Source organism: Pseudochaenichthys georgianus, chromosome 15 (assembly GCF_902827115.2).
Source record: "Pseudochaenichthys georgianus chromosome 15, fPseGeo1.2, whole genome shotgun sequence".
Classification (NCBI taxonomy): Eukaryota; Metazoa; Chordata; class Actinopteri; order Perciformes; family Channichthyidae; genus Pseudochaenichthys; species Pseudochaenichthys georgianus.
The window spans coordinates 19,227,704-19,245,475 of NC_047517.1; the positions used below are offsets into that span (position 1 = coordinate 19,227,704).

At 44.1% G+C, this 17,772-nt stretch overlaps 1 protein-coding gene across 2 annotated transcripts in view; it reads left to right on the top strand.

The window, feature by feature from the left end:
• Window positions 1-960: 960 nt before the first annotated feature.
• Window positions 961-17,772, top strand: part of unc5b (unc-5 netrin receptor B) — a 50,410-nt gene continuing 33,598 nt past the window's right edge. For both annotated transcript variants that reach the window (XM_034101026.2, XM_034101027.2), the window contains exon 1: window positions 961-1,741. In XM_034101026.2, coding sequence (XP_033956917.1) covers window positions 1,654-1,741 — 88 coding nt within the window. In that variant the 5' untranslated portion in view covers window positions 961-1,653. The remainder of the gene's footprint in view (window positions 1,742-17,772) is intronic.

Genomic DNA, 17,772 nt, shown 5'->3' on the forward strand with positions numbered 1-17,772 from the left:
AACTAGATTCACACTGGGAACTGCCACATATCATTTGATAGATGTTTTCTTCCACAGTAAACATATTTGCACTATGTTCCCTTTAATTTATTCTGGTCTTTTCTTTCATTTGTATTTCAAAATGCAATGTTGTGTAGGGTTGCCAATGTAATGAAAGTAATAAGGGTATTGCTTCCAACAGCATTGATTTCCTAATACTAAATTAAAGAGGAGATAAGCAAATACCCTAAGATGTCCAAATGCAAAGACTATGCTGCTGTCATAGATGTTATGCCGTCTCAGATAAAAATATTTTTCTCCACAGTCCAAATAAAACCTCTGTTAATTGTGGTGAGAAGCTGTTCTATCCCTGCTTTATATTAAACATTAAAGCAGCTTCAATGCAATGCTCACCTCTTCATCACGCCCCCGGTGGTGTCCAATCAGACACTATCAGCACCATCCAGTCACACACAGGAAACGGCAGTGCTGCTGGAGATCCAGCCAGGTGTCGTTCTTATTGGAGAAAGGCTCATTTATGAAAGGGTGCTCTCTTGTGGCCAATGGGAGTAAAATATGACCCAAGGATGCTGGAGGGAGAGATTGACAGGAAATAATGTGCTCTCATAAAAGAGAGGCTGGTGCTGCTGGACATCTTTTTATAGACTCAACATAAGAAGATAAGCTGCCCACAGAATATTGACATAGGGGCATTAGAGTTATTAGACTTAAAATGAAACATATAGATAGATGGATAGATAGAAAGGGAGAGAGAAAGGTAGATGGATGGATAATATAATAGTAGATGGATGGATAGATTATAATAAAAATAAACTCACATCATCACTTCTCTCCAGTCAGTTCTGAATCCGGAGCCGTGCTGTGCGCTCTAGGGTCCGGGTTTTCTTTTTCTCTCCTCCCATCTTTTTCCTCCTTGCTTGCCACTACTTTACCTTCACTTGTTCAGTCTTCACTCTGAGAGGAGGAGGAGGATGGTTTATGATTGGCCAGGCGGGGACTGGTAGTCCGGAGGCTGGCATTGTGTTCCGCGTTGATCCCCGTGTTCTTGTTTACACCTTGTGGACGGGGACGAGACACCCAGTGGCCCAACAGAACAAACTCGGGGGTCCAGTGTGCAGAAAAGCTGGCTATCTGACAGCATCTCCTCCGTGGTTACTTGTTTTCTATTTCCCCAAACCACAAGTTTCTCTTTTGCTGGGAATCGGAACTCTCCCACTGCATTCAGAGCAGCAATGCTGCGTCAAACTTTTTGGTGACTTCTGTGGCACCTTACGGCTCCCAGGCAAGCAGGGTATGAGTCCAGCTGGACATGAGATCTACCAGGAATAACAGCGGCAAGTTGTTTCTTTACATCCACAGGGTCTGATATTTACGGACCGCTTCAAACTTTGATTACGGGCGGAAATTACACCCTCACATTCTGCTTGGTGATGGATGTGTTTTGAGCGTTGCAGTCTGTTTGCGTAAACAGTCAACTATTTACCAAAAAGACGACATCCAACATAAATTACTGGACTGTTTTGTATTTCTCCTTTTCCTGAGAAATCTGTCAGGGGACTTTGTTGGACAAGAGCAACTTGCTGTGTGAGAAGCACCGCAGGTTACGCTGCGTGGGAAACCCTGGGACGCTCCGCTACGGCGTAGCCGGAAAAGATGCTCTCTGTTCGGATACAGCGTGGCCAATGTCTCGGTCCTCTGGTTCTTCTCCTCCTGGTCGGGAGATATGTCGTGTCTGGCACTGGTAAGTTGTGAAATCAGTTTGTTATTATTTTTGGAAACACTGTATGTGACATGGTGCAACACTGGCATATTTACACAGCGAGTTTGTTTTTATTTAATTTGAGTAGGCCTATATCAAGTCAAACAACAAGAAAACATTCGGATTTTCCACTTTTTACTAACCTCAATGTGACCTTCACGCCCTAACTTTTGCTCCAGGCAATTTAAAGTACTTGGACTCCAGAGAGCACCCATAACAGTGCAGGGATCTAGATTCGCCTGCTGACCAGCACTTTCTTTTCCCCAGTAAAGTCTTCAGTCTTACAGTATAGACCCGAGCTCAGAGCTCTCTTTTCTTGAAGCGGAAAAATCAAACTCCCCCGGTGCGTAGGGAGTAATTAAGGTTTTGCTCCATGCCTTCTCAGCCTCTCCAAAAAAAGAAAAGAAAGGCCTTGTAAAAAGTAAGAGAGAGTACTTAAAGCGCTTGAGGGGAATTATTAATACAAAAATCTCATTGCAAGATCTACATTGAGTGTCTGAGGTGTAGAAGTTGTGTCTGAAAGACTACACCCACAGGATCATAAACCATTGATTATTTTGTAATCATTATTTTATTGGATGTAGAATTTCATTCTGAACAGAACATGCTTTGATCTGGGAAGAGCATATTTCTCAGAGTTAATGCCTTCAAAGACTGCAGCAGCTCTCATGGAGACAAAATCACTTGGTACATAGGGCAGGTCACAGTTGGTGATCTGAGGGGATAAGACCTGGACACCAAGGTGACACCCATTATGAATGATTTCTCTCAGTGTGGCCTAGTGGTAGGCACGCCTGGACCTTTGCTCCCCTTCCTTTGCCTGATAAGATTGAAATACAAGGCAGAAATCTGAGGCTTTAGTGGATTGAGGATTAAGCTCGGTTTACAGTAGGAAAAAAAAGAACAATGCGAACAACAATGAGTGCAGACTCCACACATGCATTGCTAAAAGTCCACTGACTCTGGTGAGGAAGTGCATTTTTTACTTAATGACAGCAGTCATCTTTTCTAATGACACTGCCTGTCTGTCCAGGTCTGTGGTCATTTCTTTGATTGCCAATAAGAACCCACCGCCGTACCTCCCAAGGTCCTCGTGTGTATTATTCCCTGAACAGGCGGAGCAGAAAAGCAGCTTACGTTTATTAAAATTGTGGAACATTCTGAAATCCTTGCATGAGAAATGAGAATCGTTCACATGAACAGTTGAGGATTGCAGTGAGGTCCTGTTAGGGGAGCAGAGCCTGGGAGGAGGGGGACGGCAGGGGACAATAGCTCAGTGTGCCCCAGTAAAGTTTCTGTCTGGGCGAGAGCAAGGCAGAGATATGTTTAGGGAATGCATGATGGGACAGACAGATTGCATTTATCTTCTCTCCACTTGTGTGTATACCTTTCCTATGCCGCCTTCCCTCAGATCCCTCCTGTCTCGGCCTCTGCCTGCATTGTGGATGTGCTGAGCTCACATTTCTGCATTGGTACTCCTCTTTCTGTGTTGACATACGCATTAATTACCCAGACTGCCGGGAACACTTGTCTGGAGTAACTACCCTGCTGTCTGCTGCCTCTTTCTCTGGGTTTGTTATTATTAATGACTTCATCAGAATTAAAAAAAACACACGGGAAATGTGCACAGTTTGAGACACATTGAGATCAAATCTGGCGATGACGGGGGGGGGGGGGGGGGGTGAGGCAAGAGACCAGTGTCCAGACTGGGAGGTCAAGCCAGGAGGTGAGCGAGGCTGAGGGTAGCGAAGAAGCAGTTGAGTGTTCAGAGTCAGGCAGCGTAGCATGTCAGACACTCCCAAAGAGGTTGGGCGGATAGTGACACCCCTCCATGATGTGCTGTCTCATCTGTGTTTAGTGTGGGAATCATCTTTCTCTTGACTAACAGCACAGCGACACTAAGAAGACTCTATGTGAGTTAATAACAGGCTACTAAAATGTTTGTAGCCCTGCTCTACACTTTGCTCCGAAGAATTCTGCAATTTTCAGCCAAAGTATGAATTTTAGATGCATACAAAGAAAGACACAGCTAACCTCAAACAAACACCAAAGCAGAATCGGCTTCAAAGATGCTCAACAGATTGGGTGTCAGGTTAGATTAAAGTGTCTCTGAAACATGTAGTCATAACAAAAGTGCTGCCAGGCTGTTGCATCTGCAGAGATTTGGACAGGTGGTTGGGCACCGTGATAAATAAACACACCGACAGCCCTCTTTAGGCCAGCCCACAGGCCAGACTAGTTCCTGTAGGCAAGTCCTGCTGGCAGACCAGACCGGGCCACATGCTGTCCCAGAGCAGTGCATTAGTTTTATGACCGTCAGGCGGCAGGGGATGGGATCGCTGGCCAGCCACTGCCTTCTCTGCTGTATTATTCATATGTGCAAAGTGGTCTTTGTTAATATTTAAAATGTGCTTATGATGCTCAAATTCTTGACATCGGAGACAGCAAAGGACGTGGGAGGAGAGCAGTTGCGCGGCTCTTATTGGCTTAGCTGACCCAGATGACTGCAGGGGGTAGTGAAGGATTTTAGGGTACCAATAGGCAATTTTAGACAAGATAAAAGAGTGGCAGTTCGAGCAAGTGTGCCAATTGCGGCCAGGGGCTATTGCAGAGGCGGTGTGTGAACCAAACAACAAGAGGGGCTACGCAGGGAAATGCTATCCATCTGAAGAGGAAATAACAGAAAGAGAAGATGGAAGAGAAATGAATCTGAGAGAGACACATTGAGATAGATCGAATGCAGGACATGGCTTTTAAATATCCTTTATGAGAAAAGAGCGAAGAGGAAAACTCCATAGCAGTGGCATTCAAGCGTCATTACACCTCTGGCAAAGGCCAGAGAATGAGGCGAGGTGTGTGTAAAAAAAGATTAAGAGAAAAGCAAGTGATGTGCAGCAGGAACCAGGTTAAAGCCAGCAAGGCAGAAGAAGAAACGGTTGTTCAGGGAGAAAGATATCGTCGAGGAGGGGCGGAGGGTGGAAAGTGAAAAAGAGACACACAAATCCACTTGGGGGATGTTTTTATTAAGGCTCTTATCGATGGAGAGAGCTCACAGTATTAAGAGTAGACATGTTTAATGCTTTGCCAATACTCTGCATGTTAGACCGGACCATAAATCTCCAGCAAACGGCAAGGGCTCTGTAGGAGGCAAAATGGCGAGGTGAATGGAAGAAGGAGCTGACTATAAAGAATGAAGAGAGGAATTGGCAGAAGAAGAAAGTTAGAGCAGAGATTTGCAGACTTGAGATGAATATGGTTTTATGCACAGGTCATTATTTTCTTCTGCAAAAATGAAATGTTCCCCAAGTATTAAGAATCAGAGGACGTAACATAATTATATAATCAATACTACTAAGTCAAGCAACTTATTCAAACTGCACATTATTTAAAAAGTGTTCATCAATTGAAGCAGTTTGAATATTTCATGTAATGCCACCTTGGATTCTGGCTGGAAAATGTTTTGTTTATCTCACACCAGATGGTCTCTCTTACCTGGGTGCCTTCACATAAAGCAGTGATCAAATGCAGGAATGCTTCAATTTAATCCAAACATTTAAAGCCATTGATGTTTGAAATTTAAAAACATTTCTGACCGAGCTATTTATCCCAGGGTTAAACTCGTTTTTTTTAAAGTTTTTTATCACTCATTGACTTTGAGGTGATATTTTCTGAATAAAACACAAAGAGTTTAACACAGGCAATGAAATAGCCCGGGAGTGTGTTTGAGGCAAAAAAGTTAAAGTTGGAGTGAGAGAGGGAGGCAGATGGGAGCTGAGTTGCTGCTGGGCTGGCAGGACAGGGGCACCCCCTGCCCCTCCAACCTGCCCTGTGGGGGAGATGGGTGGGGCAGGCAGGGAAACAGGAAGAAAACCTCTGTGGGGTTCCATTGTGCTTTAGATGAATAGGAGACTCCACAGAGCTTTTTCAGCCCCTTTGTGTGGGGTAAAGGGGGGCTGAAACAGAACACACACACACACACACACACACACACACACACACACTCAGAACTCATTCACAACAGGAGCTACACTTGCATTTATGTGTTTGTTCACGCTTCCTAAGATGGGTGTTACTGTTGCATAACACACAGGTTAGTTAGGATCACACCTGCTTGTTGTCTCTTAAAAGATCTCTGAATCTCATTACAATTGATATGCAAAGACAGTGACACCTGACATGAAAAGTACAGCACACACACAGAATCCCACACATACACCCACATATGCAAAACGGAGCCACATCCCCCGATGAAGAGGTAGTATTTATTTGTATAATGGTGAAAGACCCGCTGGGTCACTTGGGGCGGAGTGAGAGAGTGAGTGCAGGAATTTTCATTTAAGATCTCAGCAGCACTCTCGGCATCGTGACCAATAGGATCAGGATTCACGACGGGAGGTCTTGCCAGATCCTGAACAACCCCCCCTACCCTAAGATACACACACACACACACACACACACACACACACACACACACACACACACACACACACATATATGCACACTTGGTAAAAGTGGTAGCGCTGAGGTCCATAGATCAGACGCAGTGTCAGCACTTGATTGGCTGTGCTGTGGTCCAGCACTCAGCGTGTGTCTTATATAAAAGGGAGGTTTTTCAGACCATGTATATTCCCCTCAGCTTCTTAGCAGAGGCTTTTTGTCTTCAAAAGGCGGTTGAGCCAAGTCCTCTCAGAGCTTAGACCACAGCCAATCTGTTAATGCTTGTGTTTGTGTCTGTTTGTATGTGAGTGTGCCATGTGGGCTTGGCTTACTGGAGGAAAATTCAGCTTAAAGTGTGTTAAAATGTACTGCATTAGGGAAGTGATGGCAGTTAGTGTTATTCTGACTTCCTCCTATGAATGTGGCATACAAAGCTAAATTCCCCCTCATCCACATTAATAAATTGCCCCCAGTCTCCCTTCCTTCAATCTCTTGATAGTCTCATCAGGTGTATTTATAGCTTATAGGCTCACATATACCAACCTTTGTCATGCATATCTCTCACACTCCATCATTTTTCCCCCCAGCCAGCTCTCTTGGCGGAGTTTGGGAATTGCTCTTTATAAGGCACTGTGAAGAATCCCATTTCTCCGAGTGTAACGCTTATTAGGGTCCCATCTGCCCTCAGGGTACTTATGAATGTGGGGGGTGTTTGGGTTGTCGTGAGTAGGTAAAGGAGGAGGGACGAGGGGAGCTTTGTCATGACTCTGTGTAAGTGGATGTGGGTGCCACTTGGGGCTCGTGCGAGATGGGATGGGGCTCTTAACATTGTGGAGCACACACACCAAGCAGCTGGTGTGTCTAAAGTAGGGGAATGACACACAGACCTCCCCGGAGAGATGGCGGATCGAGCGTACGTGTGCATATCTCCGGCTGAGAGCGAGGGAACGGAAATGATCTTGCCTCCTTCTGTCTGCATGGCAGGCAGCTAGGCAACAGCAGGACTTTCAAACAACTTACCATTTCTTTCTTCCCTTGGGTTTTAAATCAAGGCGAATGATTGCTCAATGAGAGTATTTGTTATTTGTGAGTGTGTGTAGGGTTGTGTGATTGGCTGCATGTCAGCAGTGCGTAGCAGTGCGCTGCTGGGTGATTTAAGGGAGTTGCCATTGTGGAGTTAAAGCACCACTTTTCGTCTCTCTCCCACCCCCGTCAGTAATGGATCAGTGATTGGCCACTTAATCAGAGGTCAACACAACAGACCTCTCCTTGCCTTCTATTTGCCTGTTTTCTTACTTTTCCTTGTCTTTCCGTTCTTCTTCTCTCCCCTCCTCTCTTCAGTTAAGCTTTAAATACAGGGCTAAAGAAAAGTGTCTGCTGCTATGCAGTATCTAGCTTCATCCTCCAAACATATGCAGACACATACAAGCACGTACAGTAGGGGCAATAATCCTGCTTCTGCTCAAGCACTCTTGGATCACAACCATGGCAAAGAGAAGAGTGAAAGAATGATATCTGCCCTCATCCACTCTTTAATTCCTCCACCTGTCTTCAGCGCCAGGACTTACTTCTTACTTCTCCTCCAGAGGCTTTGACTGGGAGGCTCCTAACACAGTAAAGATTCTGTTCTCGCCTTCGATGCATGTCTTAATCAAGGGCTGACAGGCCCTTCTTGGCTCCAGCTTGTGGTGTGGGCGCATACGCGATGGGTGCACACTGATGGAAAGCAAGCCTTATTACTTAGGTATTACTCCCTTTTCTGCATGGGTCCCAGTGGGGTCACACGCCCAGCCTCACTCAGCACACAGCGCGCACACCCATCTCTCTGGCTCTGGCAGGTGCTCTGATTGCATAGGAGGAAACCTGGTCTATCCTCCTGCTTCATGCACCCTGCCAGGTGTATGGCAAGTGCTCCACAAAATGCCACCAGGCGTTGGTCACAGAAGAGTCAGGAATCACTTTAAATGAGAGCCATGTGTGAAGTACGACGGCTGGCCTAATGTGGCAGATGTACCGGCATGTAATTAAGGTTATATTTAAGTGCATGAGCTCACACGCACGCATCAAGTGTGTCAGCGGGTGTGTGTTTCAAGCCTCGTCTGCTGCTGACCAGATGGGCTCAACAGCTGACCTCACGCTCACCTCTTCCCGCCACTCCGCATAGATTAGCTGGTGAGCCGAGCTGAAGTGCAGTGGCATTATGATGGACACATCGACCCCCCCTCTCCCACCCCAACACACATGTGCGGCCCTCAATCTTTACGTAGGATATGTAGGTGATACGCTGTGTGTGTGGGCAACAGAGTGTGTGTGTGTGTGTGTGTGTGTGTGTGTGTGTGTGTGTGTGTGTGTGTGTGTGTGTGTGTGTGTGTGTGTGTGTGTGTGTGTGTGTGTGTGTGTGGTGTGTGTGTGTGTGTGTGTGTGTGTGTGTGTGTGTGTGTGTGTGTGTGTGTGTGTGTGTGTGTGTGTGTGTGTGTGGTGTGCGCATGTAGCTAGTTGGGCAGCGCCCGTGGCCGGCTGTTTATGGGGATTATGAAAGCAGATGGACAGCCATGCTGACTGGTGAGGGTTCATTAACTCTGGGTGTCTCTGCTCTGACTTCGCTCTCGCTCAGCTTCACTTGCCTCCAATCCTCTCAACAACAAGGTGTGTGTGTGTGTGTGTGTGTGTGTGTGTGTGTGTGTGTGTGTGTGTGTGTGTGTGTGTGTGTGTGTGTGTGTGTGTGTGTGTGTGTGTGTGTGTGTGTGTGTGTGTGTGTGTGTGTGTGTGTGTGTGTGTGTGTGTGTGTGTGTGTGTGTGTGTGTGTGTGTGTGTGTGTGTGTGTGTGTGTGTGTGTGTGTGTGTGTGTGTGTGGGCAGAGTAGGTAGAAAAAGCACCTCACGCAAGCAAAGGAAAGTCTTATAGAGGTTCATCGATCGGGGATATATATGACGTTTTTAGCTTGATTGGTTGATGTTGTAGCGTTGCAGCGCCAGTGGCTGCCACATCTCTGTGTTTGCGCTGTCTGACGTCATCATGTTCACCTGCTCCTCCCACCATAATTCTTATTGCAGCATTCCTGTCATCTGTGTCAAAAAGAGGGTTTTTGCAGCAGGGGAAACATGTTCCACGTAATCATACTAGTGCCGGCTGACGAGTTATGATCTAGTTTTGATGCAATACCTTCAGCAGAACATCATTTTCATGGAATTTCACTGCCGGGGAGATGAATAGGTGTAGTTATAGTGGGTCATTAAACACTGAGCGGTGTCTCTCTATGTCTTTAGCTTCAACCTTCACGCTGCAGCCAGCTCCTGCCCTCTTTGTCAGCGGCTTAATAAAAGAAACATGTATCACGCCGGGACAGATAGGGAAAGACAGACAGACAGACAGATTCCTGGACAGATGGGTGGTTCAGAATCCCTCAGAAGCCCCCCTAATTTACTACTGCTAACTCGTATACATCACATTGTCATCCAGCTCTCAAGTATATTTCCCTTAATGTTCCTTAAATGATTATCAATTATATAAAAAAGTCGTTGCTTGATTTTCTTGTGATAAACCACTTGTAAATAAAGCCCTGTTGTGGCATGGCATGACTCTATAGTCAAGGCATAATTCTGTAATTGTAATGCCCTTGGTTACTTTTCATTGACATGAACCTTTTGATGTCGTATGATGAGAACCAAAGCTCTTAAAAAACAGCAGGAATATCCCTCACATTAGCACTTCAAATTAACCGCAGGGGCACAGGGAGATCATTAACTGGTACCTTTCTGGAGTTGTGCGCCCTGTGCCCTTCGGAGTATAACATAACTAATGGGAAAATGGTTTACAGCAGAACAGAGTGTAACTTCTCTGCTGCTCTTTAGCCCTTTGTGATGAGTTGAGGGAGCCTTTTTTACATTTAGGCTAGAAAACTAAGAATGGCAGAATGAAATGGAACATTTATGTGTGCATGTCAACGTCCACCCACGGCTCTGCCAGTACCGAAGTGTGTGTGTGTGTGTGTGTGTGTGTGTGTGTGTGTGTGTGTGTGTGTGTGTGTGTGTGTGTGTGTGTGTGTGTGTGTGTGTGTGTGTGTGTGTGTGTGTGTGTGTGTGTGTGTGTGTGTGTGTGTGTGTGTGTGTGTGTGTGTGTGTGTGTGTGTGTGTGTGTGTGTGTGTGTGTGTGCGCGCTTGCATATGCGGGCATGGTCTGGTAAGTGTGTGTGTGCTGAGATGCTGTCGCTTACGGCGCTTCTCTTTATGCTCTTGTGAGCGTGAGTTTGTGAGTGACAGTTATACAGTGGTGGAGAGTGTGTAAATCTCCTTTCCTCTAAAGCTCCCAGCAGAGGGCCTTACATTAGCACAACAATTTACACATCTGTCCTGAGGCGAAGTCTAAGAATAATGAAAGTCTCAGTCAAAGATGGACTGTGTGTGTGTGTGTGTGTGTGTGTGTGTGTGTGTGTGTGTGTGTGTGTGTGTGTGTGTGTGTGTGTGTGTGTGTGTGTGTGTGTGTGTGTGTGTGTGTGTGTGTGTGTGTGTGTGTGTGTGTGTGTGTGTGTGTGTGTGTGTGTGTGTGTGTGTGTGTGTGTGTGTGTGTGTGTGTGTGTGTGTGTGTGTGTGTGTGTGTGTGTGTGTGTGTGTGTAAGAGAGGAAGAGGGAGAGGTAGGGGAGTCTCTGTAAACAAGAGACAGTGGAGGTTTATTAAAACCCCACTGCCACTCACCATCCTTTTGTCCTTCTATTTTCTGTTTCCCTCACCTCATCTCCCCCTCTCCTAGCCAGAGGGGCGATTACATGCCTCTGTCTCTCTTGTCTTTCATCTCTTTCTGTGAAGAGGAGAGGAATGAAGGTCCTCTGCAGCGTGTAATTACATAGAGAGATCCTGGATGAGGGTGTCTGTCTCCACAAACAAAAAGAAGCAACCCCCTCTCCCCCTAAATACCTCTTGATAGGGGGAGATCTAAAAAGAGACATTTAACTACCTTTGATCCCCAGCAGGGCCCTTGTCTTTACCTGCCACTTATGGAAGCCAAATAAGTACTATCACAAGTGTATTTATTTCATTAGAAGCACTGACACTAACATATGCGTGGCTCAGCTCCAGCACCCTGGGAATGAAATACACAGCTCCTCCATTCATTTTAAGCACAGAGTCATAATCGTGACACATTTTCAGGCCGGTGTTCCAATCTTACCCATGAGTCATATTGCTGAATGATTATGGAAGGGTGGATTTTTATGGGCTTACATTGGTATTGGCTCAAGCTCTAATTGGACCAAAGCACATTTGCATTCTGGGAAGGTAATAATGGGGCTCTTTGGAGGCACTTTCAATGAGAAAGTCATTGCACTATGACTTAATTCTGCTCATAGAAGTGCTGATGCCTCCAGATGGCTTTTTTATTGAGTTAGATATGGCCGTTTTGTGTGCATGATCTTACACTTACCCAATTATTTGGGAATAGCTAACGTGCTAGCAATGCCATTGCTCTCTTGTTAACCATTTTGAATTATAATATTTTTATTGCTTTCAATTTATTTGTTGCCACAGAAGAGAAATGCAAAAAAGCTAGCTAATATGACATGCTTGCAGAAATGCAAAATGGGAGTTTACACTAATAGGTTGTTTGTCATGAATCTAGTGGACAATTAAGAGTTACTTTGCCCCTCTTCTCTGTATCTAAATGTATGATTGAGTGTTATGTTGAGGGAAACAAACAGAGGTCATACAGTGTGATTTTAAAATGCCCGGCGGTCACTGAGGTCAAGCACCTCTTTGTCTGAGAGATAGAGTAGGCCTGAATGTGTTTAACGTGTATTTTTACTTGTGTAAATCCGCCCCCATTGAAAGAGACTTCACTGTTTCTCTGAACTCACTGGGAGATGAAGTGAGCGCTCTGGTGCAGCTCAAAAAGACCTGGCGTCAGACAATAGACTGGGGTCTTCTATTGCACTTAACTGGAGTTGCTGAATAGAGCCGGTGCAGCTGCCGGACAATAGCCAGCTCAGCAGAAAGGCAGCCGGCGACCTCCAGGTCTTGTCCACTCTGATCCCTGAACCCTCGCCACACAGAGGCAACACCAGAAAGAGACCCTGCAGTAATCTGAGCAAATCAACCAGAGAAACATTTTGTGTGCACTGTTCAGCTTCTAGTGGCTGCCATAACAGGCATAGTTATACATTTTCATCAATATCCCCTTTTTTCCGTTGTGAGTCAGATGAGTCATATCTGTATGAGAAATGTGGGCTAGAGCTGGCTTAGTGTAGCATAGCTTAGCACAAACATTGGAGGCAGGGGAAACAGTTAGCATGGCGGTTTCCAAATGTTGCACTCCAAATGTACTCAGTGAAGCATAGGTTTAAAACTAGAACTCATTCGACTTCCTTTGTTCTAAAAATACAGAAACACAAGTACATAATTTCTATCAACCCACTAAACACTCCCACTGATGACATTTAGTACACATACACAACTTATAATTTAGCTACAGGTGGTTACACTTTATACTTTAATCCATATTAGCCAGCAGGTGACATGTTGTGTTACATGAGACACTCGTCATTTACCCGGTAGAATCACGATAAATGCTATATTTAAATCATATCTGCATTACCGCTAGTTTTTTTTCACTTACACATTCATTATACATCTGTGTCACTAGCTTAACTGAAAATACAGAACTTGTGCACATCACATTATATCATGGAATAAATCTGAATCCAATTAGAAAATGAATACACTCACTTTGGCTTTATTACTGAAAATGTTTTCAGGAAACCACCGCACTGAATCTTTGTTCGAGCAGTAAATAGAAAACATTTTGTTCTACTTTAATAATAGTACCTCTCTGAGCTGCAGACATACTTTCATTTCCCAAAATAACTCCTAAAGTACATCCAAAACACAACTTTACACAAATCCCACGATCAGGAAAAAAAAATATCAACGCACGGACGCTTCAGATCCCAACCCTGTATTTGATCACTCGCGACCTCCCCTCCTCCCCATTTGTGTATATTCTGAGGATTATTCTGACCTAATCTCTTTAGAGCATAATTCAGATTAGATTGTGTGTTGTTATTATTATTGCTATGTCCATTCCCTACTGTCCTGCAGGGATTTCCTGACTGCTGCAGTGCTTCTGTGTTTGAAAAATTGATTAAAACTGCTGACCACCGCCCTAGATAGCGCAGGATCTGGAAAGTGGATGAAAAAACAAAAGCAAACACAAAGATATATTGCTGCATATTTTAAAAACATGTTCTCTGTAATATGGCTGTACATGCTCAGCTGCAGCGCCAATGTGGAAATCCCCTTTTCATGCATCTATTTAGCATTTACCCTACGTTAGAACAGCAAGGATATTCTCATTCTGAAAAGTTAAACCGTATAATGAAACACAAGATTTGACTCTGCTTAGCAGTTAGAATCTGCCTTAACAGCCATAACATTTTGCTTATAACCTAAAGCAAAAGTCTGTATGTGTGCAGTTAAAGCCAGGGCTCCATCTGTATTTGTGCTGCCATATCGTCTTGAAATTAGCCCAACAATTGTATTTGTTATGTTTAGTTGCATTTCAAGATAGTGTTTACACACCATCTGCCTCTTACCTACGTCTTTACGCTCTCAAATCTGAACCACAAAAAAACCTTGAAAAATATTACAGTATATGCGTTAAATTACAGTGAATTAAAAAATAATTCAAACATGTACCTGCCATTCATAATGTGTCAAACAAACGGAGTGTCATTTCCATTGTTTTCATTTTTGTTATTTTTCCAATTGAAATTAAACCATATTTCTAAACCACATTGTATTCAGTCTTTGTAGCACAAAATAAAACTGTACTCCTTTGTGCATGTTCTTTTTACATTTCTACCTTTCTACCTCATTAGAGTAATACTTCTTTTAAGTCAAAGTGCTCCCAAAAAAGAGAAAGTTGAATACATTATTGCAACAGTAAGCCCGTGCATTCACCTCACACAGAGACAAAACACACACCAGTCCAGGTCCCTCAGTCCCTGAAATACATGACCTGCACTTAATGTCCTTCCAGTGCTCCCCTTTCCTTGCTTGCTTTTCTTAATTAAGATGAATTATAGAATTGCATTGGGGAACGGGGACAAGGAGGGTTTATTGTGATGTTACCCTGAGGCACTCAGTCAATGAGTTGGAGAAACAAACAGAGTGCTGTGGATATTTTGGTCCCTCAGAGTCCTAATGGACCACCTGATATGCAACTTTAGCGCAACGTAAGACAGCCCTTGCATGTGCGTAAGAAGGAGAGACAGAGGGAAGAGGAAGTGGAGCTGGGGTTTATTGCTCATATGAGGAGGTGGAAGGAGATGAAGGAAGGGAGACAGGGGAGTCGCTGGGGCTGTGTTTGTGCTATCAGTTTGGGACTTGAAAGAGCTGGCTGCAGTGTACATTTCATTACTCTGTTCTCCTCCTGAGGTCCAGGTGTGTGTGTCGCAGCACCTTCAGTGGGCAGCAGAGCACCAGATGATTAGATGAGCTGCACCCCAGCAAATGGATGCTATTGATCTCCACACCTTGTTATATGGACCACCTCAGAACAGGAGTCTAAAAAACAAGACGGCATGATGAATCTCACACGTCCCAAAATTGCCTTTTCTGCTGGGCGATCTTTCTGACTTTTTCATCTTCACACTCCTTAAGTAGTATAGCTTCACCTCATCCCATCCACTTTGCTGTTGTCAAGTCGTTCTGTTCCTCTTTCCTCCTTGTTTAATTTGCTCCTCTTATCGCTTTCAACGTCTCCACAGTCGTTAAAATGATTGGGGACTGTGTAATGTATATTAATGTGCTGGTACTTTTAGAGGAAGTTTCGCTGTGCATGCTATTATATTTGATGGGGAGAAGACACAGTAGAGCGCCTCTGTGTCTGGTAATTACATTGAGATTGTGATCTGTTGTTTTTTCTACATGCGTATGCAGAATAGTCGTGCTCTGTGTATCAGAGAGGCCACCTGTGTGCGACTATAACAGGTGGAGGTGAGAGGTCGCAGAGGCTGAGAGACCTGGGTCGTCATGTCAACACACGTCAACAGTGTAGCCAGTAGTCTTAGTGCAGCAGAACCATAATTATAATTTTGAACGCTAGAATATGGAGTTAAACGAAGGGCAGCAACCTCGGATTAGCACTGGATAAATACATTGAAATGTTACATGTTGATGTTATGAAGGCACAATTGTGAGCTATTATAACAGAAACTGCAACATGAATACTCAATGTTATTAACCAGCTTCAGAATGGGTTGATAACACTGTTCGCATAAATTAAGCTATTTTCAGAGAAGCTGCACATAGTTTAATTTGTATTCACATCAATCATTTGCTGTTTGTGTAAATGTCTGATGTTAGTATGTTAACTATTCAAGCTGTTTTATAGTTGTGCATATGATGCAGTTTATAATATTAGAATACCCTCAATTTCACATGGTTTCTGTAATCTCGTCAGCCACCCAGACACTTACATGTTCCCCAGCACAGCTTCTACACACACACACACACACACGCACATGCACACGCACACACACACTATATGCTGGGTCATTGTTGTTGTGGGAAATTGAAGTTGTGAAGTCAGTCATGCTGAATAGATTGTAAATTGCGGGGAAGATATAAACACCTTTTATGTTTGCAGCCTGCCATTGTGCTTCACAAATGACCCAAGTGACCGCAGCCATATGAGGGTCAAGCTGTTCTATTCTTATCGTTTCCAGCACAGTGGGGCCCATTCAAGGCTTGCCGCCGTTGCTCTATGGCCCATAAGTATTAGGTAGACATATCTAGCGGAAGTTATTAGAAAGTTTTCCCTTCTGTTACAACGCTTGAATACTTTGAACTGAAAGAGATTGTGGAACTTTTGAAATTCTTTTACTGAAGAAGCTATAATCAATATTTTTGCTGTAGCAATCGACAAAATTATGTGTATTGTGCTAGTGCTTGCTTGCCATGCTTACCCCTTCCATCATGTTTCATGAATGTCAGGAAAGCAGTTTTTCTGTTATCCTGCTGACAAACAAACACACCCAAATCATATCGGCCTTTGCGGTATGTTGTTTCCCTCGGAAATATTTTGTGTTGCTAACGAAAGAACTGAATAACATTAAGCTCCAGGATTACCGCTTATGTTGATTGTCAACCATCTAAATCTTGTTCTCGATTTTTGTTGAAATATCAATGCTATCCGCTAGCTCCTCCTCTCAAGCTAAATTGAGACAATAGACCGTATTTCAGTGAAATCTAGCAAATGTGTGTGGGTTTACCCCCAAATGACCAAACAAAGTCAATCAGTGCATGTTTAATGTGGGAATCTATTTAAGAAGGCTTGTGTTCAGTACACACAGGACTTGGTCATTATGGTGATTTACTGACTACTTGCACTAGATATGCAGCTCCACAACTTCTGGCTTTTAAACTTTATAAAAGCAACTATTGTCTTTGCCTTTTTTTAAACAAGTACAAGCATTCTCTCTGGTACTGTAGTCTCTTTGGATAAAAGTATCCACCTCTCATCCTAAATAACAGATGAATGTGGAGCCGGGTAGAGCGCACTGTTTGGCAAGAGTTTATTTGCTACCTGTGTTTCACTTTAGTGTACTATGAGTCTTTGACGGCGCATCTTTGGCTGGCGTCAGCGCTATGAGCTCAGAATTCTCAAAGCGATTATACAGAGTTAATCTACGTGAAGCAGAATAATCCAGACTGCAAATGGGGAGTGTGTTTTCGGTACGCATGCATGTGTGTGCGGTTCCAAGCCCCTCTGCGTCGTCTGTACACATTCCACAGATTGCCCCACAAAATCCCACACAAAATCTAATCAGATCATGGGGCGTCCCATATGTTGCATTGGTGCCCTTGTTAATGCTGTTTGTGTGTGGATCCAGCGAAAACACAAACAGTCCCTACCTGTTATACTTTTCTTTCTCTTTTGTTGTCCCTCAGCCTTATCCTTCAAAGCAATGGATTAAGCACCTCACTTGCTTCCACCTTGTCACATTTAAGGCAATGCATTTGCAATAGTCAGATTCTGGGTGCGTACGTTGTGTTTGTATTACTTTCACCCAGTTCTGTCTTCGCAGGCCTTTGCGTGTGAGTCCATTTATCTAGTCTCAGAGCAGCTCTTTCCTTGACTTCACATCCTCAATAATCAATACTGGTCCTATGAATCCAGGTCATCTTGTGGCTTCTCTCTCTCGCTCTCTGTCTTTATCAATCTCTGTCTCCCTAACTCCCTCTTTCCCTCTCTCACTTGTACTCTCTCTCCGTCTCTGTCTTCTTCCTATCTATTCCTGTCCCCTTTTTCTCCTTCTGTCCTCACGTTCTGTCTTCCTCCTCCTGCTATCCTTATCCTGAAAAATGACTTTGCCCATCTGGACAGAGCCCTGCACGGCCGTTACACTATTAGTCCTCGTGTGGCACTGATTAAAAATAGATCAGTACTGAGTCAGAATTAGTCAAGACTTTTTTTTCTCTCCAGCCTCCTCCTTTCCCCGCTCCTTGTATGCTGAATTCAATTGGCTAATGTTAAAAAATGGATATAAGATTAAAGTAAAAATAGCCATAAACGACCCACTCTT